Source organism: Chironomus tepperi, unplaced genomic scaffold (genome assembly GCF_022539635.2).
Source record: "Chironomus tepperi strain 1889 unplaced genomic scaffold, CSIRO-AGI_Ctep_v1 contig_453, whole genome shotgun sequence".
Lineage (NCBI taxonomy): Eukaryota > Metazoa > Arthropoda > Insecta > Diptera > Chironomidae > Chironomus > Chironomus tepperi.
Genome location: NW_027226575.1, coordinates 274,047 through 301,663, shown reverse-complemented (window position 1 = coordinate 301,663; position 27,617 = coordinate 274,047). Strand labels below are relative to the sequence as shown.

The following is a 27,617-nucleotide window of genomic DNA, read 5'->3' as shown; positions in this document are numbered from 1 at the left end:
CTAAACTCATCAAAACTCTTATTGGTAGCAAGATAAAGTCATTAAGAATCTTATAGTTTAATTCCAAATCATCCAAGGAAGAATTTATTGAAAATATCATAATCAAACCAAATCAAGCAATTTCAAATAGATAGGATAATTAAATTAAAGCATAGAAGCACCAACTCTGATCAACAATGACTTAAAAGATAAAATCGTTAACGAAAGAACCCCTAAAATACAAATGTAATAAATGAACAACACCTGAAAACTTACAATATTAATACATTCATAAAAAACTGATAACAACATCTACAGACACTAAAGAGCAAATAATTCTTATCAGGAGATATAAAACCTTCAAACTATTATCACACATTATGCACTCAGTATTTGAAAGTATTCGATGCGGTGAAGCCGCATTTAGTCAAATTTATTTAGGTAGAAAAAATTATTAAGTTTAAATTTCAATGGTTAGGATGTTTCAACGCTTAAAAAGAAAAATTAGAAAATATTGTTGTACAAGTTACTTCTGCTATGTTATCTTTTTAATTGGATTGTTGATGATCTCATATCATTACTACTACAAAGCTCAACAATGTGTAAGAATTACAATTTAAATCAGGGCTTAATTAGCATTGCTAATTGCTGTTTATTTTACTCATCAGGAAAATCTCTTATTGAATTCATTGAAAGCACTTCAAATTTCAACAATTTATAATGATGATAATACAGAAACAAATTATAATAATACTTGGAAGCGAATGATGAAGAGTTCAAGATGTTGTTTCATTTATTCCGCGTTTCTTGATACGAGATTAAATGTGACGGGTAGGCTACATGATACTAAAGCATCTTAAGATGATTCTAAAATAGAATTACATTTTCTAGAACAGTATATCAATAAACTGAGAAGTATTCCTGAAGCTAGTCCAATTGGAACTATAAGAATCATTGCGTAAGAACTAAAGTACCTTCAACCTCTTCATGATCTATAATTTTGATTATTTTTAGAGCTATGCACTGGAAATTAAGATTTAAAGAATCAATATTTCGATGTCATTTAAAGTTCCCAAATGGAATGATCAAGACAACAAAGGCATTGTCTGTGAGTCAATTAAATGAGGCTGTTTGGGGTTATTATCCTGGATTTTTTGTCGTTTGCCCTTTCATAATACTCACAACCGATAGTGAGCAAATCATTAAGCCAAATTCTGTTCAGATTACTCACGAAAATTACGAAAAGTATATCACAACTGATAAATACTTTATTGGAATTACGTATCCAAACAAGAATTTTAGAGAGAGGAATAAGTCTGGAGTAGCACTTTGTCCAGGTCCTGCACAAAATAATTTTGGTGATGCATTAAGAATCGCTGAATTTGTTGAACTTTATAAACTTTTAGGAATTGAGAAGTTTTACTTCTATAACATGTCAATATCCAACGATGTTGATAAGTTGTTCAAATATTATCACTCAGTAAAAACAATTGAGGTCTTACAATGGGATATTGATCGAGTTATGAGTATGGATGAAGGAACAATTCACTATTATGGAATTATGGCAACACTAAATGATTGTTTTTATCGAGCTACGATGGTTGATAATTTTAAATATGTCATGATTGCTGATTTTGATGAGATTATTCTTCCTATAGCTTATAAGACAATTCCTGAATTCTTAACTCATCATGATCGTGCATCAATTCATTCATTTATATTCAAAAACTTCTTTGTGTTCGGAAAATTTGACAGCGATTACTCAAATGTTCCTGAAAATTCACTCAATAAATTTTTATACACTCAAGCTAAAGTCATTCGACTCAAGCACAGTACTGGTGACTACAAATGGAATCATGTACGTACAAAACTCATAGCTAAACGTGATAAAGTCATAGAAGTAGGAAATCATTATGTATGGGATGCACTCAAAGGCTCATATGAGCAATATGTTGACTCAAAGGATGCTCTAATGTTCCACTATCGTAATCAATGCACAGATGACTGTTTGAAGGAGACTGAAAAGGATTTCTCAGTTAGAAAATATGGAGATAAGTTGTGGCAACGTGTGGATGAAGTTTGTCAAAGAGTTTTTAGTGACGGAATTTGTCCTGGCGGGGAAAAAAAGGAAACAAAACCAAAGTTAACATTACTATAAGTTTTTAGATGTGTACTCTCTTAGTTAATTATGGCAATAAAGTTAACATCTTAATATTTTTAATTTTGAACATTATTTTTTGGTTCCATCATTAAAAGCCAAACAAGATCAAAAAGACCACTTAATTAAAGAAACATATTTTCAATCTTCCATATCATTCATCACATAAATTACTCAAAAAACGCAATAATGGTATAAAACTTCTCATAAATTCATGTATAACACACAATAAAGTGTCTCATTTCCATATACAAAATCTGACTATTTTTTTCTCTAAAATTATTTTACCGCTTTCGAAATAAATAAAATGAAAATTTGTTAAAATAAAATAAGGCCCGGATCAATGTGTCGTTACATTTAAAGGTGGGTTGGATGGTGATGAACAGTCATCGTGTTCTAGCTGAGAAAATAAGATTATAGATAAATATAAGAAAATGGAAATATTTAGATAAGAATTGAAGCATTTAAAGCCATTTATTATGTTATGCCTTAAAAGCTCCAATTTTGTAGATATAGATGAACATTTGTTTTGTAGTTTTTAGTGATAATTTCACCTAGTTAATCCTCTAACACGTTTTTATTCACTTTTGGATTTTTGTCGTGCAAGAAAATTTTTAACTGAAATTTCAAATTTGAATTTTCCTCAATTCAGCTGAATTCAGCGTTGAATTGTTTACAAAATCAAATTTGACAATTTTTGTGATAAATAATAGATTCGAGCTATAAAGAAGCATTTCTTGGACGACAAAACCACAGCAATCAATCAATTTATATAAAAAAAAAACTTTTTTTAAAAAGTACACGCTTTTATTCAAGAGTTAAAAAGAAGAAAATAATTTTTTTTACCGGACACACAAATATAAAACAAAATTTTTAACTAAAAATAAAAGCGTGGGGCGCTCATAATAGACATAATTTATACATTCTTAGTTACTTGTATAGTTTTGAAATTGTATATATTTCAGTGTTTACCATATGAAGTTAACGCATTCCCTAGCAGACAATGAACATTCTCATTTTAACGAGCGTGCTTATATGTATACTGAATTAATATAATTGAACATGCTCAATTATATGAGCATACTCATGAAGCATGCTCCTTGTCTCTTGGGAATACTTGCTTACAATTTCCTAATTCTTTTTATGCACTAACATAACTTTTCTTGTTAATGCTAAAATATTCTAAAGTAGGTTATACAAAATGAAGTACATTTAGAATCTTATCAGTTAACATATTAATACCTATTGGAGTAAATCTGCTTGTTATAGCTTTTTGATCAGGGGCTTGAATATACAAGTAACTAAGAATTATAACATTATGTCTATTATGAGCGCCCCACGCTTTTATTTTTACTTAAAAATTTTGTTTTATATGAGTTCACTCTTGAAAAAGCGTGTAACAAATTGAATTTATTTTATTCATTTTTAGTCAATCAAGTATAGATTTTTCGACCCAATGGTGAAGGTTGCTTCGCGTCCGACTATCAGTATCGGACTCCACTTCGCTTCGCTTCGTTCGTCCGACTATGCATAGATCACAGTAGTGTCATCCACTTCGCTTCGCTTCGTTCGTCCAACTATGCATAGATTACAGTAGAGTCGGACTCCACCGCTTGTATGGTACAGTAATTCGGACTCCACTTCGCTTCGTTTCGTTTGCAATCCATAGTGTCGGAAGCTTCGTTCGTTCGTGACTATGCATAGATTACAATGCAATATGTTCGCTTCGTTTTATGTGTCGGACTCCACTTTTTTCGTTCTAATTTTCAAGATTACAGTAGTCACTCCACTTCGCTTTCTTCGCACCATAGATCACAATTTCTGGACCACCTACGCTTCGCGCATAGATCACAATAGTAGAATTATCTCTCATTCCATTTATTTGTGATTCTTGAAAAAATAAATAAACAGTAGATGATTGCTTCGAATTAGTGAACGGAATATGCATAGATCAAGTTCGGAAATAAATTTGCACAGTAAAAATACCAAATCAAGTTAAAAGCCACCGAAATTGTTGGTCGCCTTTTTATCGCATTTGATGAATGAACTCCACTTCGCTTCGGAAAGGAAATTGTGCTTTTAGGAAAGGTTATTGTGTAGACGTTTGTGCAGTCATTGCCGACTGAGATCACAGAAGGGAAAAGGAAAATATTTTCGCTTCTTTCGTCCAACGACTTTCGATATGATTCACAGTGCACTTTATTTCTTAAGGCGTGTGCTCGTCTTCCTGTTTTTTCTATCAATTCATTGCATCAACAATACAAGAGTCGGACTCCAATATCTAATATGCATGATCACAGTACGTGTTGATGGCTCCGCTTCCCACATAGCACAGTATAAAAATTCTTCTACTTTCTTACTCATAGCAATCAAGTTAGAGAATATTTAAAGGGAGGTAATATCCGCCATCATGTGATATACATAGCAAAATTAATGAGCAAAACCTACCTTCATGTCAAATTCTATTTAGGATCAGTAATTGAACCGTATTTATACAGTTTAGGAAGATCCAGCACTATCTACGTTATACAGTTTAGAAAGAATTATGTTAGATAAATTTCCATAATATCAAGATGTCATTTACTTAACAACTTGATGGTTTTTTGAATATTATGAAGCTATCTCTTCCACATACAATGGTTTTATAGTGTCTTGGAAATATACTTAATTGACTTCGGACATTAAAATTATAGCATAATTAAGAATTTTTGATTTAAATTGCTTAAATATTGTATGTTTGCATTCCAAGATTTGACGCAGAAACAAAAAATAAAAGCGTGTAAAATATTCACTCAATTAATTAAAATTCAATTTTCGATTACAGGCAACAACTACAATGAGCGAAATGAACAAATTGATACAAAATCAAATCAATGGTTTGGCGCATCAGTATCAAGCACAGGCATTAATGGCCCGCTTGTGGTAAGTAATAAGTTTCTTTAATCCATTAAGGTGTGGCATCAATGCAATATGTTAGTTTTGTGTCTTTTTTGTCTAATTTTCAATGTCAATTTCTCCACCACAATTTCTGGCCACCTACACGCGTCAATAAATTATCTCTCATTCCATTTTTTTGTGATTCTTGAAAAAATAAATAAATTTTGATTGCTGAATTAGTGAACGGAATGAAGGAAATAAATTTTCACATAAAAATACCAAATCAAGTTAAAAGCCACCGAAATTGTTGGTCGCCTTTTTATCGCATTTGATGAATGAATAGGAAAGGAAATTGTGCTTTTAGGAAAGGTTATTGTGTAGACGTTTGTGCAGTCATTGCCGACTGAGGAAGGGAAAAGGAAAATATTTTAACGACTTTCGATTGATTTTTGCACTTTATTTCTTAAGGCGTGTGCTCGTCTTCCTGTTTTTTCTATCAATTCATTGCATCAACAATACAAAATATCTAATATGCATGTTACGTGTTGATGGAAATCCCACATAGCACATAAAAAAATTCTTCTACTTTCTTACTCATAGCAATCAAGTTAGAGAAAAAGGGAGGCCGCCATCATGTGATATACATAAAAATTAATGAGCAAAACCTACCTTCATGTCAAATTCTATTTATATCATTTGCCTTGCACTATCTACGTTACAGTGGAGAAAGATAAATGTCATTTACTTAACAACTTGATGGACATATTATGAAGCTATCACAACAATGGTTTTATAGTGTCTGACATTAAATGTGGATTTATGGCATGTTTGCATAGCGAAAAAAAATATGAAAATGATTAGCAAATAAAAAGATTGAGGAGGAAGGGGTTAGTGACATGAGCTGGGAGAATTGAGGAAGTCACAAGGTTATGTTTGATAAGATTGTGATTTGAGCATTTTAGGGGTTTCTGATGGCACACCTTGATAGCTGCTTGGTTTTGATTTCTGAAACAGTAAGGAAGCAGAAGGGGGCGATAGACTCACTCTCCTGAGATCCATATAACCTCCAAAAATCTTGACTATGGAATATGCATTTTACAAAACTTAACAACCATGTCCTCTACTCAAGCAAACTCGAATTGCTCAACAATCCAGACATTTATTGCTTTCACAGCATATCCTATTTAATCCTATTAAAGTGCTTTAAAAGGCAGCGATTACAGTAATTTTCACGTAATTTTAATTTAATCGCTTTGACTTCTTGACACGACAACCCACAAAGAGCATTTCTTTGTTCATTATTATTATCTACAAGCGTGTTATATTGCTAAGATTGAAGCTTTACCGTACCTATATGCATATATTTTGTATCTTCTCCTGCGCTTTGACTTATCGTCGGTTAGTAAACATGAAATTTACTTGACTTTCCTTTTAGCTAATCGTTAATTTTTTTGTGTAACTTAGAAACATGAGAAATGGGTACAGAAGCATTTAGATGATGAGAATGAAATCAGAATAAGTTAGAAAAAGTAAATAATAATCTTATGGTCGAAAGGTTAAATTGCTATTTAGCATGTATTTATACCATTCAATTGAATCATTTTGTTAAAGATCTTCTCTTTTTTTTCGTGAAGAAAGAAAGAATAAGAATGAAGGCAGGAAAACATGAATTACTATTTGTATGCAAATTGATAAACTTTGAATTCCTAATGACCATAAATGGAGCAAATATAAATCGAACAATGTAAATGGATTAATCTGGTTAAGTCGTGAGTTATGTTTAAAGATTATTTGAACTGCTTTTTAAGAGCTTCAATGATCAAACTATGAATAATTATAGTGTGACTGTAAATGGATTTTATGTTTGTTTATTTGAGGTTCTAATAATCGTGGTGAAATTTTGGGGATTTCTTGAAATTTGAAGGTTTTTGAAATCTACAAATCCGTTAATTTGCTTTGAATTTTACAAGTCCGTTAGATTTTGAATTCTAAAACTTCATTAAATTTTCAAATTTTACAATTCCGTTAAATCTTGAATAGAAGTCAAACATTCAATGTCAATGACTTGCAACATTAAATACTCAACAAAACAAAAGTCCATGTCCAAAAGGCACACTTTTTAAAACAATAAGTCATCGTATCTATTTCCAATAAAATATATTTTCACCTTGCCAAGTATGGTGTGTCTATGTAGCTCTTCAAAGAACAATTTAAATAAATTTTCCGTATCGATTGCACTTTATATAAAGTATACAACAAAGAAGAAGAATAAAGGGAGATACAATCACTCTCTTTCACATTACACACATCTTCCCATTGTTGCATTCCATAAAACAGTTTGCCAAAGTACATTTCTCGACTATTTGATACCAAATGGGAAGGATGAACAATAAAATTGTTTGTTTCTGTGCATACGCATCATACGCTCTATATGTACAATCGAGTACCACTGGCAAATTGTAATTGTTTTATGTAAAATATCTCTTTTATATGAATGAGATTTTGTGGTCAGAGGTCATCAATAATGTCATTTCAACATTTATCGATTCCTGATTGTTTATTCAATTCTTATGTTATTGTATAAAAATTCGATACATAACAATCGGTGAAGATGCTGCTACCATTTATGGATGTTTGAAAAATTTTGCCGATGTTCTTGTTTTTATTTCTGTCCATTCGAAATCAGACACCTGAATGCGTAATTTTTTGTTCATCTTGTACATTTAAAGCTGCTGGCAATTTCACATTGGAGTTCGAAAAATTTTGTAAAATTAACTTAAAAAATGCATTGAAACTCTGATTTCGTGGGGTGAAGACTATTGTACATTTTAGCATCCTCAACATAACATAAATTCACGTGCCCCGACATCTCATTTCCTTTTTATTTGTTATTGGTAAATTTATCGCTTTCATAAAATTGACGAAACTTTTTGTTTGTAAGATTCGATGCAGCACGGACGGTGGCCTTAACATTGAAAAAATCCGCTTTTTCTCTATCCATGAACATATAACTGGACATGGATGAATTTAATTTTTTTATTACTGTTTCTTTTTATCATTTTATGTCCATCATGATGTTTCTTTCCTTATGATGCATCACACACAAAACTTCTTCATCGTCATCAATTCAGTTCTTTTTTTTTGCCAAGCATCTACAACTCACCTCAAAATCCACATTGTTTAGCCTTTTTCAGTATCATTCGTGTTTTATGAGATGCTATATGCAGAGGTCTTCGTGTCTTTTAATTTGAAAAATGTTACTGCACTCTTTCTCTCCACAGTCCACTGTACTTTTTGTGCCGTTTCGTTTCTTATTTGTTTGCTGTTATCACAAAATCGAATTGTTGTCGTTTCCTTTTATCGATGATTGATTTGCGACTCAAGGTTGTGGCGTAAATCTATTTTTGGAAAGGACAAGAAACAACATTCTTTTACTGTAATACTTACAAGACTTGACAAGAAATGAGAGTTTTATTGGACGAGGAAAAGAATTGAGACGAGAGATAATGTTGGTGGATGAATTTGTTGAAAGATTTGTACTTTTGGGATATGAAGTTTCACTTGAATCAGCTTAACTTTGCTAAACTCACGAAAATTTCCTTTGCTGAATTAAACTTGACTTGCTGAATTGAATGAATTTGTTGATTTTACTAAATTCATCTCTATTTGCTAAATTGACTGAATTCAGCTCAACATGCTGAAGGGACTGAATTTCGTTCAACTTGCTGAATTCAGCTCAACTTCCTGAATTGACTAAATTTAACTTGACTCGCTGATTTGTTGAATAGACTGAATTTGGCTCATCTTGTTGAATTCAGCACAACATGCTGAATTCAGCTCAATTTCCTGAATTAAGAAAACAATACTAACTCCATATAAAATTGATGCCATTATTCTACTTAAACCACACACCAATAAACTGTCTATTAAATTTCTCTCTTTTTTTACTCCATAGGCTTGTGCACCACGATACGTCTACCATCAACATCAACCGAAAAAGGTTGAACGTAACGAACCTGTTGGTACATGCTTCATTGCCAAAGATAACTTTCGAGAATTTAAAGAATTTTCGCCATGTCGAACAAGTGAGTATGAGACAAATACACGATGTAGTTTTGGAAGGAAATCTCAGTTACTTCAAAATTAATATGCTTCAATTAGAGTCAAGAAACGTCTTCCCCTTCAATACATGAAATGAATATACCTAATGCATTGACTAAGGCATTTAAATAATGATGTTCAATTTTAAAAATAGATTAATTGACATGATTTCTTTCAAAAGTAACAAAAAAGAATATAAAAGGAAACAGCTATTGCTTTAGGGGAAATGAAAATTAAAAAATTAGAAAAATTCCCATAAAATGCACAACTTCAGATGTTATGTTATGAGAAAATTATGGAAAACAATTTTATGTTACCTCTGATGTCGATTTTAAGTTAATTAAAATATTATTATTGCTCTCAAGTGTTTTCATCACAATGGTATGTGACAAGTTGAAACTTCAAAGAATTGTTTGATCTTTAAGATCAGTTCAAGCATCAAAGAAGAGTAGATGAAGTGTAAATTTGTAGTTTTTGATGAAATTGTCTTGGATGTCACTAGAATATTGATATTTTTGAAGATTTTCAGTATTTGTTTTGATCTTTTGGAAGTTGAAATCAAATTTCGTAGGATTTGCCCTGATTAAGAATTCAAATTTGAAAAATCCGTTGAAATTTTTGATATTTTTTCATCAATTTTATAAAGTTAATTAAAATTGCCCACAGTGTTGCTTCCAAATAAATATATTCACACCTAGAGAACGTGATCTACCTTAAAGCATTAACAGTATCTCCTAATAGCGTCATTTATAGGTTAATGCACTTAATTATCTTTAATATTATCATATAAATCAAATTTGTTTGTTTACTTACATCATTCAGTCACGTTCCAAATTTGTTTTCTTCATAATTTATTGTCTTTTGTTGTGCATTTTTAATTTTTATTTACCTACATGACACCCTCGGCTATAAATCCATTAATATGAAACAATTGTTTAATCACATCAATGTTCATAAGAGCGAAATTCCTCTGAATTATGTAAAAACTATCAAATTTCAGCCAGAGTGTATATGCTCAAGGGATAATGACATGTCCTACTCAACCACTTTACATTGCAATAGTCAACAGCGATAAACCCTTGAAAAAACTGACATTTAAAAAAATTAACGGAAGTGGAGCGTGAAAAAAATCGATTGTGAACATCCTCTTTATTGTACAGATGCATGATATGCTTTAATATGGACACACAGACACACATGTCCCTTAGTTTTGATGATTTATCATGAACTTAACATTGAAAAAGTGCCTGAACTGTTGGTCATAATTAATTAAGAAATTTACATGACATTTTTGACACAAGAGTGAGTTGCTTGCCATTTTTATGGATGTCATAATAGTCAGGAGATTTATGTTGTAGATTAATTTACAAAAGGATTGCTTGTGGAGTGGTTTTTAATTAGAAACAGCTTGGGAATTGAGATTTTGAGGTTATGTTCAGGAATATCAAGCTATTGCTTATTAATCATGAATTTCATGAGTTATTGCCATAGAAATTGAAAGATTGTGGCTTTAGCTTCTAGATAGAATACAATTCTTGATATCCCACACGCCTATTCACTATCAGAAGCTGTCATACCTTCCATATCTAAAAATAGAATCATTTACATCCAAATCTGTAAAATATTTCATGTGTAACAACATTTTTGACACAAAAGTCATTTCTCTGTCATGATTTATTTCTTTATTAAATGATCCACAATCTCAATGACGAACATCCAGCTTCTCTTAAAGAAGAAATTAAAATTTTTCTTACAATAAGCTTGTAAAGAACATAAGAAGTATTGTAAAATAATCTCATTCCATACAATAATAATCTGAAATAGACAATCAATACATAAAAGACATAAAAAGGCAGTTAATATCTCTCTTGATGCCGTAAACAAATACGTGCTGGAAATATTTTTTTATTCGTCATGCCCGGTCCGACTTGAGTCTAAAAATAGTTGAATATTTAAAATTCATCTCATTTACTTAGTTGTGGAGTGTGTCTTGGGAAATGGAAAGTGAGGTTAGGTAGGCATTTAGTCTTGAATGGGGTTTATTGGTTTGAGGTCTTTGAGGGTTGGATGCAAGAAGATCTGCACTAGCCTGAGAATAGAACATATCAGCATTAAGTTCAGTAAGATTATTGCTTGTAACGTGCTAGATTAGCGGACTTGCTTAGTGGTGTGCGCACTTGATCGGCAATCGAGAGGATCGAGGTTCGATTCCCGCTTGAGACGAATCATTAGGTAGAATTTCTACCGCGAAGTGTCGTGGCTTACAGGTTGCCCACTACTGATCAAGTGTAAACTCTTAACATGCAAAGTATGCACCAGGGTATGCGCCTTATGTCTACCTCTCCTAGTGACCATACTTAAACAAGATCACCGACCAAACTACATAGTTGCATGCACAATATCTATAGTAATGCATAGTAAGAGCATTTTATTTGTAGAAGCACAAAAAGGTTCTTCCTTTGTATCTCTTTTCTACTTTTACGGTTGTTATTTTGTTATACCCGTGTGCGCGGCATCTGATGATACTTTTTGAACATATGTGCAACACATTTTTATGTATTCTTTTTTAACTATTCAATTGCTCATCTTCATGTTCCTCTCTTTGTTTCTATCTTATATATTTTTAAATAATTTGTTTCCTTTTTTGTCAATGCCCCGGTAAATGCATTTCTCCTTCACTTCTTCTACTCTTTTTTTTACATTCTTATGATGCTCATTTGCATTAAAAAGTTATTTTAAATAATTTACATAAATTACATGCCATTCAAAAGCAGAAGTTGTATTCATTTATGACAAATTGTCGGCAAATTTTTTTATTGCTTACAAATGTGCGCCAACATTGTGGCACATTCTTATTCTGGTTAGTATGTAAATATAATTTTATGAGTCTCTCCTATATGCTTATTTTAAAATTTATGATCAAATGAAAACGTAAGTGCTGTAAATATTTTTTTTATGATTAGGTTTTTCGTTGAGATTTCCTTTTAACTAATTTGCACATTTGTCAACTAGTTTCTATGATGATTCACAGGAAATAGTTCAATAGTTGTTTACGGTTTTAATTGTTTTTCTTCCATTTTTAGTGTACTGGGGATATCATCGACAGGGCTCATGTCAAGCTGGTTTGAGTGCTGCTATTAGCAAGGTAAATGAACTTTTATTTATATTTTGTTATGGATTGGAGGTTGGGTGAGAATTCTCGACTGGCCGATTGAGGTCTGGGTTCAGGTTGGTGGACTGTCGGATTCGGTGTGGACTTCACCTTGTCACAGCATTGTGCAATCTAGATCAGATTATTAGAATTTTAGAGATTTAAGTCGACTTGAGTTTGCTTTAGTTTGTTTAAAACCGATTTCTGCTGACACTTGTGAAGTATAACATTTCATACTAATTTCAACATTTTTAAAATGGTACAATTTTGTAAAAAAAAATAATTTAAAATAATACAAAATACAAAAAACTTCCACAATTATGAATGAAATGAAACTTTCAGGAATTGAACCTAGCACCTCAGGTGTATATTTATTAGAAACTACTTAACAGTCTTACTAATTCAGCAATTTATTTCTATGTTCGATTCTTACAAAATCAGTAATATAAATGAACGAGAACAAAGAAAATCCAGAATATAATTTGATGCCTTAAAACATCATCAAAATACTTCCAATTTTACGACACAAATTTATCATTCCCAATGTCATCATAATCATACTCAAGAAAACAATAGAATTTTTCGCTCACATATCAAGTCACATTAAAACATGAGAAATATCGCTACTGAAATTATGTTCTACATGTCTCAAAACATGAATTTTATTCAAATATTTTCTCCCTTCCTCTGTTCCCAACCGACGATCATATCGGGTACGGGGCAATAAATGCAATCACGAGATGTAAAAATTTTATAATATATAGTGGCTTTTTTTCTCCGATTGAGATGATCGAGCAGCAACAATAAAAACATAAATTTTCAATATAACCAAAATGCAATAAAATTAAATTACTCAAAGGGAAGGCATTGTATTATTGTGAATATATCTTTCGATTCAATAATATTAAGAATTAAAAGACAATCAAAATTCGATTGGCGATTTTTATTCTTGAATATTAAAACAAGAAGAAGAAGTTAAACGATATCAAAAATTCTGTTATTGTCAGGGATTTGAAATTTGAATGATTTGAAAATGCTGAATTCAGCTGAATTAGGTTAGGTTAAGCTGAATACCAGTAAATTTATCATAAAATTGCTGAATTGAGATGAATTTTGCAAGATTTAACTAACTGTCCTGTTTCGAGCTGAAAAGTGCTGAGCTTAGTTGAATTGTACTGAATTAGCTTGAACTGAATACCGCTGAATTGATAATAAATAGGTAAACTGATAAAAAAAGCGCTGAAAATGATAAAATTGATTAGAATCAAGACAAAAAACGCTGAATTGTGCTAAATTTTAACTGAATCACGCTGAATTGAACCAACATGAGCTGAATTAAGCAAAAAATGCTGAATTGAACTTAAAGTTGTTGAATTAAGAGCTGAATTGTGCTGAATAAAGAGTAATAATCGCTGAATTGATTCAAATTGAACTAAAAATTCTTAAATTAGTCAAAATTGAGCTGATAAATAGTAACTGAGTGAAAATCATACAGCAGGTCTCTTACCAAAGCAGAAACAATCGTAAATTTGACTAAATAATCCATCAGTAGTCTGCACATCACCATAAGTAACAGTAATCCATCAAAAAATACAAAATTGCAATCGATTCTTATTCCCTGCACACGGCAATATCTCTTTATATTAATATTACGTTCTGTTTTCAATTCTTCATTTCCTTTTATTGTTTTGTCATCGAAATAATAAAATAAAAATCGAGTAGAAATTTACATTTGTCGAGGTAAAAACATGTGAATATTTGAGCATTTTGGCTCGCGAGTTCAATATTATGCACCTTAAGAGCCTTTTTGTTATGCTTAAAGGAACAATTTCTCAGAATTTGTTCCGTTAAAGAAGCATTCTTATGAGTCCTCCCGTTTTGTACCTTCTGTCGTGAAACAACAACTGAGATGATTCTTTTGTGACTCTATTAAAATAAATTTCGCTGTCTTTGGGAAGCAACAAGCAACAAAAAAAATCTTTATTAATATTTATGAATGAACAATTGCATTTAGAAGTCGACATAGTCTGCCCCACATGGATGCTCCTTATAAATCCATATCATATGCATATATCCAGCAGTGGATATAGATACATAAGTAAATTAACATAATAATGGAATCAGCATATAGAATAAAAATTTACATTTGGCAACTCTCGTGATTGCAATGGATTATAGAATATTGAGAATGCAAATTTACATGAAAAATAACAACTGTGATGGAATTTCTATAGCAAATTTTTCTCATGTTTTGTTCACTGTTCTCAGCAAGAATCTCAATTTTTTGTTCCTCTTTGTCTTACTTAACATACTGTATATGAAGGAACAAGATCAAATATTTGTTTAATATAAAAAAATTGAAATTTTTGATTACCAAAAAATAATAATGAAGATATCAAGGGTGCAGCCTGCAGTCTGGTGAGTTATAATCTTCAATATTTATTACTGAAACCATAAATCAATCACCGGAACATGCAATGCAGCCAATATATCTTTCTCATTTCTCTTCTTGCAACGATTCATCGTTTATTGGACATGCAAGGAAGCTTACAAGCGCATTTTTATAATAGAACATGAGGACTTAAATTTTAATCAAAATTTAATAATTATGGATTTACAAAAATCGAATTATTCACTGCTGTAAACCATTAATTACATACAGCATCAGACATAAAGACCTGCAAATCCTCACACGCACAAAATATCAGCGTGTTAAAAATTATAATGAATGTACCAATAAGCTTTACATACAAAATTCATTCACGAGATGTGTAAAAACATTCTTTATCAGTACGATCAACTCCGCAGACACTAAATTACATGAAAAAGGAAGAAGAAGAAGTAAAATCGATCAAAATATTTATTTGTTGAAAACCGCATGACTTGGTAGAATTTCATTAAAAATATTTTTTCTATAATTTTTCATTCGATGGGGTTTGTTCGTCAGTGATGTTTAACAATATATTGGGATTGGGGCTCTCTCTATCGCTATATGTCTTCTGAGATAGCTCCAGAATGATCCATTTGATTAACTCACCTTCGTCCATTAAAATAAATCGTTGAAGCTATCGGTGTTAAGATTGCCCGGTAGGATATTGGTACACCTTGACGGTAAGATAGCAAAGTAGTATACTTGCACTATCCCAATGGTGCACCAGTGATGGTCTAGTATAATGGCACGATGGAACATAAAGATGCACCATGATCCCCTGACATCGACTAAACCTAACACATCATTTACGAACAACCTTCCTTTCATCTCTCAAATTATTAAAAAAATTATTGCTGCTTTCCTTTGATATAACGTTTATAGATCAGGAAATGAAGAACAATTTTTCTGATGATTCATCAATTTTTGTTTGCTCTAATAACACCCCACTGATACCTGTCTATACCATTCCATTCCTTATCAGGCTACTGTAATGAATTGAGAACCTAAATCATGTGTGACATTAAAATAGTTTAATTTCTACTATTATTTAGTCTAAAATTGTTGGTTTCACAGTTTAATGTCTACATGAATTGATTCTTGCTTATCATCATATCTTAATTAAGATGTGTCATGTTTTTGGAATTGTAAAACATGTTTTGAGCATGTACTCTTGTACTTGTACTATGTGTTCATCACACATTGCTCAATTGTTCTGTTTAAATACAATTTTTGAGGTTATGATGAAAGAATTTCTCCAAATTATGACACAGACCACCCAAATGATGTGGATTAAAGGCAATTCATAGAAGATCATGGAAATCCAGGTCATATCACAAAAAAGTCATCAAATTCCCTTCCCTTGACTCAAAAATCTAGTTCAATCTCATTGTATTCTCATTCCCATACCACAATCATGCCTGCATCCCATAGCATGAATTAAAGATCACCTCAATCAAAACATGATTTCCATTACGATAATCTTTTATGTATCAATTGTATAAATGCACTTGCAATTCAATGAAGTGCACACAAAAAAAGTTTATGAATAAGAGAAAGAAGTCTCGTAAAAATCAAAACAAACTGTCTTGATATTTGATGAATTTATTGTACAGAATCATTTCTCGTCGAAATTTATTTGACAATTGAACATTTAAATGGACTTTAAATTTCATTCCTTAAACTTCTTTACTGCTTTTTGAAAAACTCCATGAAATGAACATGAGGAAATTTGTTTTTTCAAAAATCGATTTCAATTCGATATTCATGTGTCGATCAAAATGAGCAATAAGCATTGAGATTGTAAAAAACTCCATAAATTTCTCATTGTTTGCATGCAAAATAAGAAAAATTTAAATTTCTCATTTATGTTTTGCATCTTTACGAGGAAGAAAATCTGATGTTTGTGGTCTTTCTGGGCAGCGGAAAGGGTTATGTTGACTGTATGTAATTCAAATTGAGTTATGAAGTACCAAACAGCTAGCAATAAATTGTTTTTGTTTACAAAATTACTAACTTAAGCTGAATAAAGCTTTAAGTTACTGAATTCAGTTGAAATCTATTAAAAAGGTTTGATATGAGCTGAATTCAGCTAGTAATAATAAAATGAGCTGAATTAATAAAGAAAGTACTAAATTAGACTCAATTCAGCTAAAAACTACTAAGTTAAGCTAAATTCAGCTTCAAACTACTGAATTCAGCTAAATTCAGCTTCAAACTACTAAACTAAGCTGAATACAAATTCAGTTAAATTGCAAATTTGAATCCAGCTAAAAACTATTGAATTAAGTTGAATTAAGTTTGAAAAGTACTTAATTGAGCTGAATAGTGCTGAATCAAACCGAATATCTTCAAATCAAGAAAATTCTCAAAACTGCGTCAATAAAACCTTTTAAAAATCTCCAACTTTAACATCGATTATTCATCTTTATTTCTCTTTTTTCTTCTTCTTTATTCCCATAGGATGGCGAGCGTCTTTTCGTTGGTGCACCAGGAAGCTGGTATTGGCAAGGTATGATCAATTTAACTCTGATTAAAGTTTCTTTTATTTTTTTATTTACATATTTATAGCGTCTTAGATTTATATTTACAAGTATATATACAAAATCCATCAGGGTTTAATTGTCTTTTATAGTCTTTAAAGCGAGAACAATTAAAATAGAAAATCAAATTATGTATTGTTAAAAAAAAAGAGTTTTAGATATCGCGCAACTTATTTTAGAATAGAAACCTTTTTTCTTCACCTTATAAACTTCTAATCAAATTTAGTTTTTTTTTATCTCACGAATTTCTTGGAATTTTTTTTACCTTAATTTGCCTAACTTCTCAACATTTTTTACATACTTATTTTTGATATTAATTCAATCCATAATCACAAAAATGATATCTTATACATAAAGTCACATTTCAATATTTCAAAGTTGTAAGTATAACCAACATCAAATTAATCAGTTTGGCAAGTTTTTTTTTGACGTTTTTTTGAAATTAAACAACAAATTAAAAAATAAACAAATTCAAAATTTTCCTTTTAGTGATGAAAAACAAGTTAGGCAAGCGATATTAATGAAAAAAATAAAAAATGATGACATGTAGATAGAGGTTTTGCGTAGTAAACAAATTAATTAAACTACATTTTTGTTGATTTTTTTGTGAAAGTTTCAAAATATTTGTGCTGGATGATGTTTTTGGCGGCATTTTCTTGGTGGAATTAGGAACTAGTTTCTCGAGTGTATATAGATATGCTCGAAAAACTAGAACTTTTTAAAATTCAAGAATTTTTGAAATTTTCGCGCCAAAACTTGCCAGCACAATATTTTCAAAATTTTGTTGAAATCCATCCAAACCTCTCATAATTTTTAACGTCCTCCAATAAATTTGTGCTGTTTTAAACTCTATCCTGTTCCCCGCATCTACATTTAAGAGTTTTTCATAACAAATTTAATGAAAAAAAGAATGAACATCATTGTAAATATACTAGAATTCCCCCCAAAAATCAATCCATATAAACACACATAAATACACAAATCATTTTTGCAGTTCCTCAATAAAAAACTCCCGAAACTCTATTCTAGCAAACCCCAAAAACACAATCCTTATTTTTGAACAAACTTAAATTATTAATTTTTTTATAGTGATCCTGAATTTATTAATAATTAAATTAATTATATTTTTTGTGGCGGCTGTGCTCTATTTATATTCCACATAAATCCACGCAGGACAAGTATATTCAATTAATACCGATGCTGAGTATCCTTTTAAGCCCCCTCGATATGGGCAATTTGGCGATGGAGGTATTTCCTATGTTGAAAAAACAAAACAAAAACAATTAATTTTTTTTTTAACTTTTTTATTTAAAATTGAAAAAGTAACAAATGCTTCTAACTTTTTCATACTTGTTTTCCAAAATCAGATACCAAAAAAAACAACATCAACTTTCAACATTTTACATGATTAATAATTTATACTTCATTATACATTCAAAACAAATCCTTCATACATGTGACACAGATCAATTTTATACTCATTCAAAATAATGCTAATTTTTAGATTAAAAACTTCCTAAAATGGAGATTCTTTGATGATTCATAGAAGTTTGAGATCAATGACTTAATAATCAAATGATTGTTACAACTAACGAAAGCCTGCTGTAGCTAGCTAGTGACAAAATGTAGCAATCTTTTCATTATTAAGATTCTAACCTCAAAATTTCAATAATCATCAAGTAATCTCCGCTCATAACATCTTAATACAATAAGAATTGTTTTAACCAACCTATCGTATTAGTTTGTTAGTGTCATTTAGCCAAATCCAAAACCAATAAATTCATTTTCACATCATTAATAAATCCTTTTAGTTAGAAATTCATAAAACCGCCAGCATTTACCGGTGTTGCTTACATTATAACTATTAGACTCTTCCTTTCTCATCAAATACAATCCATTTTATAGAAAGCGAATGCAATTAAAGCTTGGGAAATATTAAAAGTTCTCTGCATTTAGGTTTTAAAGAACTTAAGGGTTTGAAAATTTATGAATAGATTTTATTATTGAATATTGAACAACTAGCTCTGATCTAACAACTCTGGAAAGTTGGATTCGTCGCCTACTTTGTGCAATCTGGAAGATTATTTACAAATTTCAAAATTTAAATCTTTGTTTACATTTTGAAATTTTTTGAATTTGATTCTCTTTTTGAACATAATTTCTTGTCATATTATCGATCTTTAGCTAGTTTACAGCTCAAAGTTATGTATTTAACATGATTCAACATTGTAAAATGTAAAATTGAACTAAAATGAAGATCCAGAGTTCTTTGCTTTTGAAAATTTATATTTGCCAAAAAATGAAAACTAGATTAAGTTAATTTTGAAGAATTCAAATTAGAACTGACTTTAGCATTAGAATTTCAATATCCAGTCTGTAAAGCAGTTGAACTATTCATAAATTTTTAACCCAAACTCTTCACGCAATCTTATGCTACAATCCAAAATAATATTTTTGCAGCAAATAAAACTCAAATTCCTAAAATAGCCAATATCCAGCAATAAAATGTTTGAGTAGACATAGTTATATGCTTTGAAGATCAAATCCCAAATCAGATCAAAAGCATCGTCGTAAATTGATTGCTTTCCAACAATCCAATCATCAATTTACAACGATGCGTAGCTTGAGAAAGCAAATCTATTTGCATAATAAATCTCAATTGACTCTCTGGCTGATGATCTGCTCACCAAAGCATATAACCCCAGTCCACTCAAGTCCAACTTTTCCCAATTCAATCCACTTGAATCCGCAAACTATTGAAATTTTTTTTCATTAATTTTTAATTATTTTAAATTATCAACAAAAATGCTTTAAAGCAGGCAATCTCATGATATCATTGCTATATTTTTTGTGCTATTTATATCTCTTCTTTTCTTCATCATCAAACTCTTTTGTATATTTTTTTTGTGCAGTTTTTATTGAATTTTTGATTATCAATATTTTTATTAGTCGTAGAATAAGTTTTAAGCGTAGTATAGTTAATTGAAATCATGGTGGAAGTCACAGAACAACTTTTAGGCACTGTAAAATATTCCTGATGCAGCGTAGCAACCAAAATCATGAATCATGACTGAATTTAGAGTGTGAAGTAGTAAAAGGAGATGAACATTTTAGATGTTTTACTTGGGTAGGGCGCATTGTACATAGAAGGAACATCTGAAGTCGAGTCTGTCCTTCATTATCTTCTGTAAATTCGAGATATTAGGGATCAAAGCGTGTTCATCATCACAGAATGACCTCAATTTGATAATTCCCGTCCTAACAACTAGGTACGACAAAAACCGTACAGTTTCTTAATAATTTACATGGATTTTATTATAAAACCATACAAATTACCAACAAATTGTACGATTTTTGCCTGTGACAAGTGCCTGCTTTGCAACTCTGACCTAGCAAAGATATATCATATGCCAGTGCAGAAGTAAGAGGGATACAAAAGATGTATAATTTATATTTATATGATTTGCCATAATTTGGAACTTCCTCATACTCAGGTTAGATCAGTTTAGCATGCGATCTAATCTATAGAAGATCATAGGGGATGGAGTTCAATTCCCAATTGTTAACTTCTTCAAGTCATCAAGATTCACATTTAATGATTTTGGTTGAATTTAATGATGATTATTGAGTGAAATTCTTAATTTTTTTGAATTTTTGCTTTTGAACTTTGTGAACATTTTTGAATTTTTAATAAACGGTTTTTGGTTTTGACAATTTAACGGCTTTTTTAAACGAATCTATTCAAAAAGGTTCAAATTTTTGAAAATATTCGCACAAATGCTTTGCATCAGTGGTGGGCAACTTGTGTATCGCGGCAAATTATCCTCGGAAATGCCATGAACCGTATGCCGTGTGCGGTTTCGGTCGAGGCATCAAGGTGTGCTGTGAAAAATAAAAGGTTGCTCACCACAGCTTTACAAGAATCTTCACTCAATTATTTCTTTAAGGACGGAATTTTTACAGTGTTGCAGGTGATGGTTGTACAGATTTAAATTTTACTTGATTACATAGTAGAATATAGAACAAGATTTAATAAGTAACAAAGAATTGACATGAATTTGCTTATAAAAATAGAAAATAATTAACATAATTCATAGTTTAGAAGATCATATACTTCTTAACAGCTTTACTTTAGCTGAATATCATTAGTTAAGCATAACAGGGCTGTAAATTCTCTTGATGCTTCTCATAAGACATTTAGTTTCAAGATAATTTGCTCGCTTATGAACGGTTAAAGGTGTATCCATTTATATTATTTATGATATGTACAGCATATCGGTGCAGGAAGATAACAAAAAGCTATAAAACTCAAAATTGTCATTACATGATGATAAAACAGCATAAAATGTATGCAGCAATTCATCATTTGATGACAAAATTCTAAGAAATTGTTCTTCAATGCCTGTTTCCTTATACATTTTAGGACAAATGTATTCCTATAGCCTGAACAATCCCAAAGATAAAGTTTACTCGACAAAGGAAAGCTCATCAAAGGAAGATGATTCATATTTAGGATATTCATCAGCAACTGGTGACTTTATGGGTGAAGGTTTACAAGGTGTTGCTGTTGGTATGCCACGTGGTGCTGGACTTTTAGGTAAAGTTCTCATTTTCTCATGGAATCTCACAAATCAAGTCAATATTACTGGAGAACAAATTGGAGCTTACTTTGGATACTCGATATGTACTGTTGATGTTGACGGTGATGGTCTTCAGGACTTGATTATTGGCGCACCAATGTACACAGAACCAAATAAGGATAATAAGTATGAGACTGGAATCGTTTACATTGTTTATCAGAGTAAAGTGGTAAGTACTAAGCATCAATCACAGCATATCCCAAATAATCAATTGATTCCAACAATATTTTACAGGATAACTTCAAGAATCTCGAAACCCGCGAAGGAAAAGCATCAAAAGGACGATTTGGCTTAGCTTTAGCATCCCTTGGTGACATCAATCTTGATGGATATGGAGATTTTGCAGTCGGTGCTCCATATGATGGTCCAAATGAACGCGGTGTTGTCTATATCTATCATGGTTCAGCTAATGGTCCATTAAAGAAGCCATCTCAAGTCATTGCATCTGAAGATGTTACTGGAACTCCACGACCATTGACTACATTCGGTTTCTCACTTGCTGGTGGAATTGATTTGGATGGAAATCAATATCCTGATCTTGTTGTTGGTGCTTATGAGTCAAGTTCTGCTATTGTATTCAAGTAAGTTACTCAGTTATCCTTTGTGCTTCATTCTATTCATTACTTCCTTACCATACAGATCCCGAACAGTTGCAGTAATGGACGCAAGTGCTGTTTTCGAATCTGAGAATAAGCTCATCTCATTGGATAATAAGAACTGCACATTATCTGGTCGTGATAAGAAGCAGGTAGCATGTACAACTATTACATCATGCTTATCATTCAATGGCAAGAATGTACCATCGGTTATCGATATTGAAATCTCATGGGTCCTTGATTCCAAAAAGACAAAAACACCAAGAATGTTCTTCGTCAATAGAGAGTCACAGAACATCCAAAACACAACAATGAGACTGTACCGTGGAAAGTCAGAATGTCGTTCGGACAATGTCTACATTGCTGATGGAATTAGAGACAAATTGACACCATTGGAAGTGGAAATGAAGTACAACATTAGAAAATCAACAACAAGTTATGCATCATCAGAGCATAACAGACGTGCACGTGCTGTTTTGGAAACAGTTTTGGATGAGAATCGTGGAACAGTTCAACGTGACTCGATAAATATCATGAAGAATTGCGGAAAGGACAACATTTGTATTCCTGATTTGAGACTTGATGTTAAGACAAATGACAAGTACATCCTGGGTGGAAATGAATCTCTTACTGTCGACGTTTTAGTAAGCAACTTTGGAGAGGATGCATTCGAGTCAACATTCTTCATGACAGTTCCACAAGGATTGGATTTCAAGAGTACCAAGAAGCTTGGCGAGAGTCGCGACACATCCTTCATATGTACAGCACCAAGTGCAATGACAAACTACACACTCAGATGTGACATCGGAAATCCATTACCAGCTAAGAAATCTGTTAACTTTAAAGTTATTCTTGAGCCATCAAGAAAGGCAGGACTTTCACCTTACTATGAATTCTATATGGAAGCAAACTCAACAAACGAGGAAGCTGAAGGCGGTCAATCTGATAATGTATACAGAAAGCAAGTCTCAATCTCTGTCGAATCTGATTTATCAATTACTGGAAGATCACAACCTGATGTTTTGCATTACAATGTTTCTCAGTACAGAGAATTCAGTAACTCATCAAATGAAGCTGACATTGGTCCACATTTCGTCCATATTTATGATATCCGCAATAATGGAACATCCACAATCGAGGAAATTGAATTATTTATTAATTGGCCAGCAATGACATTGGATAAGGAACCATTGATGTACTTATTGAGTCAACCTGAAATCTCAGGAAATGTCTATTGTGAACCAACACAATTTGTGAATCAGGAGAATCTCCAAATTGACTATTCACTTGAGAAAAAGAGTTTCTTGGACAAGAATCGAGCACCAATCAGAAGTGGTGAAGGACGATTCACATCTGGCGCATGGGGAAGTAAAAATAGATATAATACACAAGGTCAAGCTTCTTTTGAGGAAAAACAAATCCTTGACAAATCTGATAGTCAGGAAGTAAGTGCTGGAGATGCTTCATTAGTTCATGAAAACCGTCAAAAGCATAAAGGTAAATGGCAAGTTACTCAAGGAGGCAGCACTTCTAATAAAAATCGTGAAGGATTCGGCACAGGAGTTACAAGTCATACTGCACATACTGACAGAACTGTTACTGGTGGCGGAAGTAGCGGTGGATATGAAAGCAGCTACTTTGAAAATAAAACCTACTCAAGCCGTAATCAAGGAGCATCAGGATCAGGATCAGGATCTGGATCATTTGCATTCGAAAAATCTGGAAGTTCAGGAAGCTCATCTTCAGCTGGAAATCAAGGAGGCTCAACAATTGTTGTTGACAAACGCGGAAATTCAGGATCTGATTTGAATTCATTTATCTCAGGATCCAATGCACATGGTGGCGCTGGAAATAATGTCCGTGAATACGAATATCATGAACAATGGAACAGTAGCTCAGTCAATGGCGGTCCACAAATTACTCATGTTTCTAAAAAGAATCAAACATTTGTTAGAGGTGAAGGCGGTCGTGTTGTTCTATCAGAAACAAGCACAGAAACAATAATAACTGGAGGCATTGGACACTCATCATGGCAATCTGGTGGATCATCTCAAAGTGATATGCAAGGATCATCCCATATTGACAGTCGTTTTGGATCCAGTCACTCAACAGCACAAACTCAGGAACAGCAAGAATATGAAAGAAAACGAGTAGAATATTACGAACAGCAGAAGAAAATCCAGGAAGAGCAGAGACGCATACAAATTGAAGAACGTAGAAGACTCGATGAACAAAGACGAGCTGAAGAAAGGAAGAGACTTGAATTGCATGAACAGCGTCGCTTAGATGATGAAAGACGATATGAAGAGGAAAGAAGACAGTATGAGGAACAACAGAAGCGACGTGTTGATGAGCAAAGACGTAAACTTGAAGAGGAAAGACTTCGATCTACATCAAATACACAAAGTAGTTCATATGAAGCAAGTCAAACTAGGAACAGTGGTAATCGTCAAGCAGGTGGAAACAGGTAAGAATGCAAGGTTCCTTTACTTATTATTTGAATAACTTAATACTAATGACTAAACTATCTTTAAAAGTATATACTTAAATGAATCAAAACCGTGTAACAAAATGTTCACAACCATAACAATATTGGATAACAATACTAACAATAAAATCAATGAGTAACTTCCTTAATTCTTATTCTGTATGATTCAAATTATTAATCGGAACTCCATTTACTCATATTAGATCCCAATCATCACATTCGTCACACACATCCTCTTCATCATCAACCGGTTCATCATCCTACGGAAGTGGAAATGTTGACATCAACTTAGATGAGAATGTCCATCAAGATATTTCATCACTTGCTGCTAGAACACATGCACAAAATGCACAAAGTCAAAGTGAATCGTCATCAAGTGGCGCACACAGTGGACGAAGACGGATGATGAGTCAACAAGATGGCGAACCACCAAGACCTGATTTGGTACATGGAGTAACGACATTTGAGAAAGCAGCACAAGGTGGACGTGGACTTCAAACTGTTGGTGTCGATTTAGGAATTTTGGGAGGTAGAAATAATGTTGATGATGAAATCAGAAGACAAAGTGGATCATCAGGTAGATTTTCTACCAGCAGTGGTAATAGACAGTCTACAAGTGGTAGTACTGGAGCTGGATCTGCTTCAAGAGGCGGACAATCATCAAGTTCAAACTCAAACACACAGTTTTCTTCAGGATCAACATCAAAATACTTAGGATCAAGTTTATATAATCAGATAAAATACCAAGATTATTCATATGAGGATGATCAGTATGGAGAAGAGGAGGAACTTGAGAATGATAACATTGACGATAAGACACAAGGAAACTCATACAGTACACAACATAAATCATCATATACCTACAAATCATCCGATGCAAATCCACAATTTAAACTTTATCGAACAACTCGAGATATTAACAATGTCAACAGCAATGGTCTTTGTGAATCAGCACATTGTGTCAATGTAAGATGTGTTGTTGGTCCACTTGAGAAAAATACAGGTGCTGAGATTGCACTTAGAATGAGATTAGTAGCACATACCCTTAATAAAGTGAGTATAAGTCAGTTCAATATTCAGGATATCCAATATATTCTATTTTTAATCCTACAGCTTGGAAGTGAGCAGGACATCAAGCTCTCAACAATGGCAATAGGAAAAATCACTAAACTTCCGTATGTTGGAGCTCCAGCTAACGAGACATTAAAATCACACGAAGTATTTGTGACGGCAATACCCGATCCAGTTCCAAAACCAGATGTTATTCCTTTATGGATTTTCGTCTTGGCAGCATGTGCTGGTGCACTTATATTGTTACTTCTTATTTATTTGCTGTATAAGGTAATTTTGAGTTGATTTTATGGAATTGATGAATTATAGCTAATATCCTTGATGTTCCTTCTAGTGTGGATTCTTCAAGCGAAATCGTCCAACAGGATCGCCGCACGAAAGACAACCTTTAAATAGAAATGGCAATTATCATGGTGACGAACACTTGTAAAGTCATCCCGAATGGATAAAATTGTTGTGTTATTTATAATGAAATGAAATGAAAAACTTTTAAACTGTGACAAAAATGTGCAGCAGCATGCTCCCATTAAATTAATTAAAAAATTCTTTTTTTGCCATCTTATTTCAATGATCTGAGAAAAGAAAATTCTTTTATTCATTGCTAGTCATTTTATTTTGCAAAACAATGATCACATGATAATACAATTAAGGAATAAGAGAAATGAGAAGGAAATGGGTAGCACAATGTCCAATTGATTAATTTTTAATGAATCTCTAATTTGTTGAATTTAGGATTTCTTATTTTTTTGTATGATAAATGTGCACTAAACTGCCAATTTTATCGGCATTGATTCTTAGTCGCTTACAAAGGAAGTATCTTAGTCCTGTAACGAACTTTTAATTTTTAAAAATCGTAAAACGAACATTTTTTTGGTTGAGTGGAAAAAATTTCATTTTTAACCGAAATATCAGATTTAAATTTTTAACGGAAATTTCAAATTTAAATTTTCAAACTTTTTTTTCACTCAACTTTTCGAAGACATGAAACTTCAAAAATCACTTTCTAATAATACTTTTAATTTATTTTCTTGACTAAAAATCACTGATGATGACTTGAACTTTAACATTAATTTAGATTAATTAATAAAACAAAAAATATAGCAATTAAATGTGAATAAATGTGCCTTTTCTGAAGAGATGATAAAAAATTTAGCGAAAAAAACTTATAAATTATTGCAAGTTTATGTCCTAGAAATTTAGCAAAAGCAAATATTGTTGATAATTGAGGATGTTACCCACGAAAAAAAAAAATGGAAAAAAACTCACTAATTGAAATTACTTTGTAATCCTCATTTAACTCTAATTAATTAATTAATTAATAACTTCACTGCTGAATTTAATTCAAATAAAAAAATTGTAAATAGAAAATTATTGAAACTGAAATTTCTTTTAATCCACGTTTTTTAGGTGATTTTTCCGTTACAGATGAGAATTTGAAAATCGTGAAGTTGGCTGCAGATGATAATTTGATTTTTGAAATTTCTTCAGTTGAGTCAAGTTGACTTGATCGATTTTTAATTTTTAATTTAAATTTGAATCAAATTTCTTCAAAATTAGCTAATTTTAATTCAAGTAACCATTGCAA

The 27,617-nt window shown here is 31.9% G+C and overlaps 2 protein-coding genes across 3 annotated transcripts in view; both read left to right on the top strand.

Moving 5' to 3' along the window:
* Positions 1 to 27,409, top strand: part of if (integrin subunit alpha inflated) — a 54,792-nt gene extending 27,383 nt beyond the window's left edge. Inside the window, exons 4-14 of one of the 2 annotated variants that reach the window (XM_070651081.1) lie at positions 4,962 to 5,059; positions 8,970 to 9,099; positions 12,199 to 12,260; positions 17,158 to 17,206; positions 18,411 to 18,485; positions 21,661 to 22,046; positions 22,112 to 22,458; positions 22,517 to 24,940; positions 25,165 to 26,014; positions 26,075 to 26,302; positions 26,367 to 27,409. In XM_070651081.1, the coding sequence (XP_070507182.1) occupies positions 4,962 to 5,059; positions 8,970 to 9,099; positions 12,199 to 12,260; positions 17,158 to 17,206; positions 18,411 to 18,485; positions 21,661 to 22,046; positions 22,112 to 22,458; positions 22,517 to 24,940; positions 25,165 to 26,014; positions 26,075 to 26,302; positions 26,367 to 26,462 (4,745 nt within the window). In that variant the 3' untranslated portion in view covers positions 26,463 to 27,409. The remainder of the gene's footprint in view (positions 1 to 4,961; positions 5,060 to 8,969; positions 9,100 to 12,198; positions 12,261 to 17,157; positions 17,207 to 18,410; positions 18,486 to 21,660; positions 22,047 to 22,111; positions 22,459 to 22,516; positions 24,941 to 25,164; positions 26,015 to 26,074; positions 26,303 to 26,366) is intronic. The other variant, XM_070651082.1, reaches the window with a different exon arrangement.
* On the top strand, positions 207 to 2,200 carry LOC139098781 (uncharacterized). The gene is made up of 4 exons (XM_070651083.1): positions 207 to 581; positions 648 to 810; positions 871 to 937; positions 994 to 2,200. Exons 1-4 carry the CDS (start codon positions 450 to 452, stop codon positions 2,135 to 2,137), a joined length of 1,506 nt encoding a protein of 501 aa, XP_070507184.1. The 5' UTR covers positions 207 to 449; the 3' UTR covers positions 2,138 to 2,200.
* Positions 27,410 to 27,617: the final 208 nt, after the last annotated feature.

What these genes read in the sequence shown, in the direction of transcription:
- LOC139098781 (XM_070651083.1), top strand. Translation starts at nt 450, where the DNA reads ATGGTTAGGATGTTTCAACGCTTAAAAAGAAAAATTAGAAAATATTGT. An exon ending in TACGAGATTAAATGTGACGG is followed by an intron (nt 811 to 870) that starts GTAGGCTACATG and finishes TACATTTTCTAG; the next exon opens with AACAGTATATCAATAAACTG. An exon ending in GGAACTATAAGAATCATTGC is followed by an intron (nt 938 to 993) that starts GTAAGAACTAAA and finishes GATTATTTTTAG; the next exon opens with AGCTATGCACTGGAAATTAA.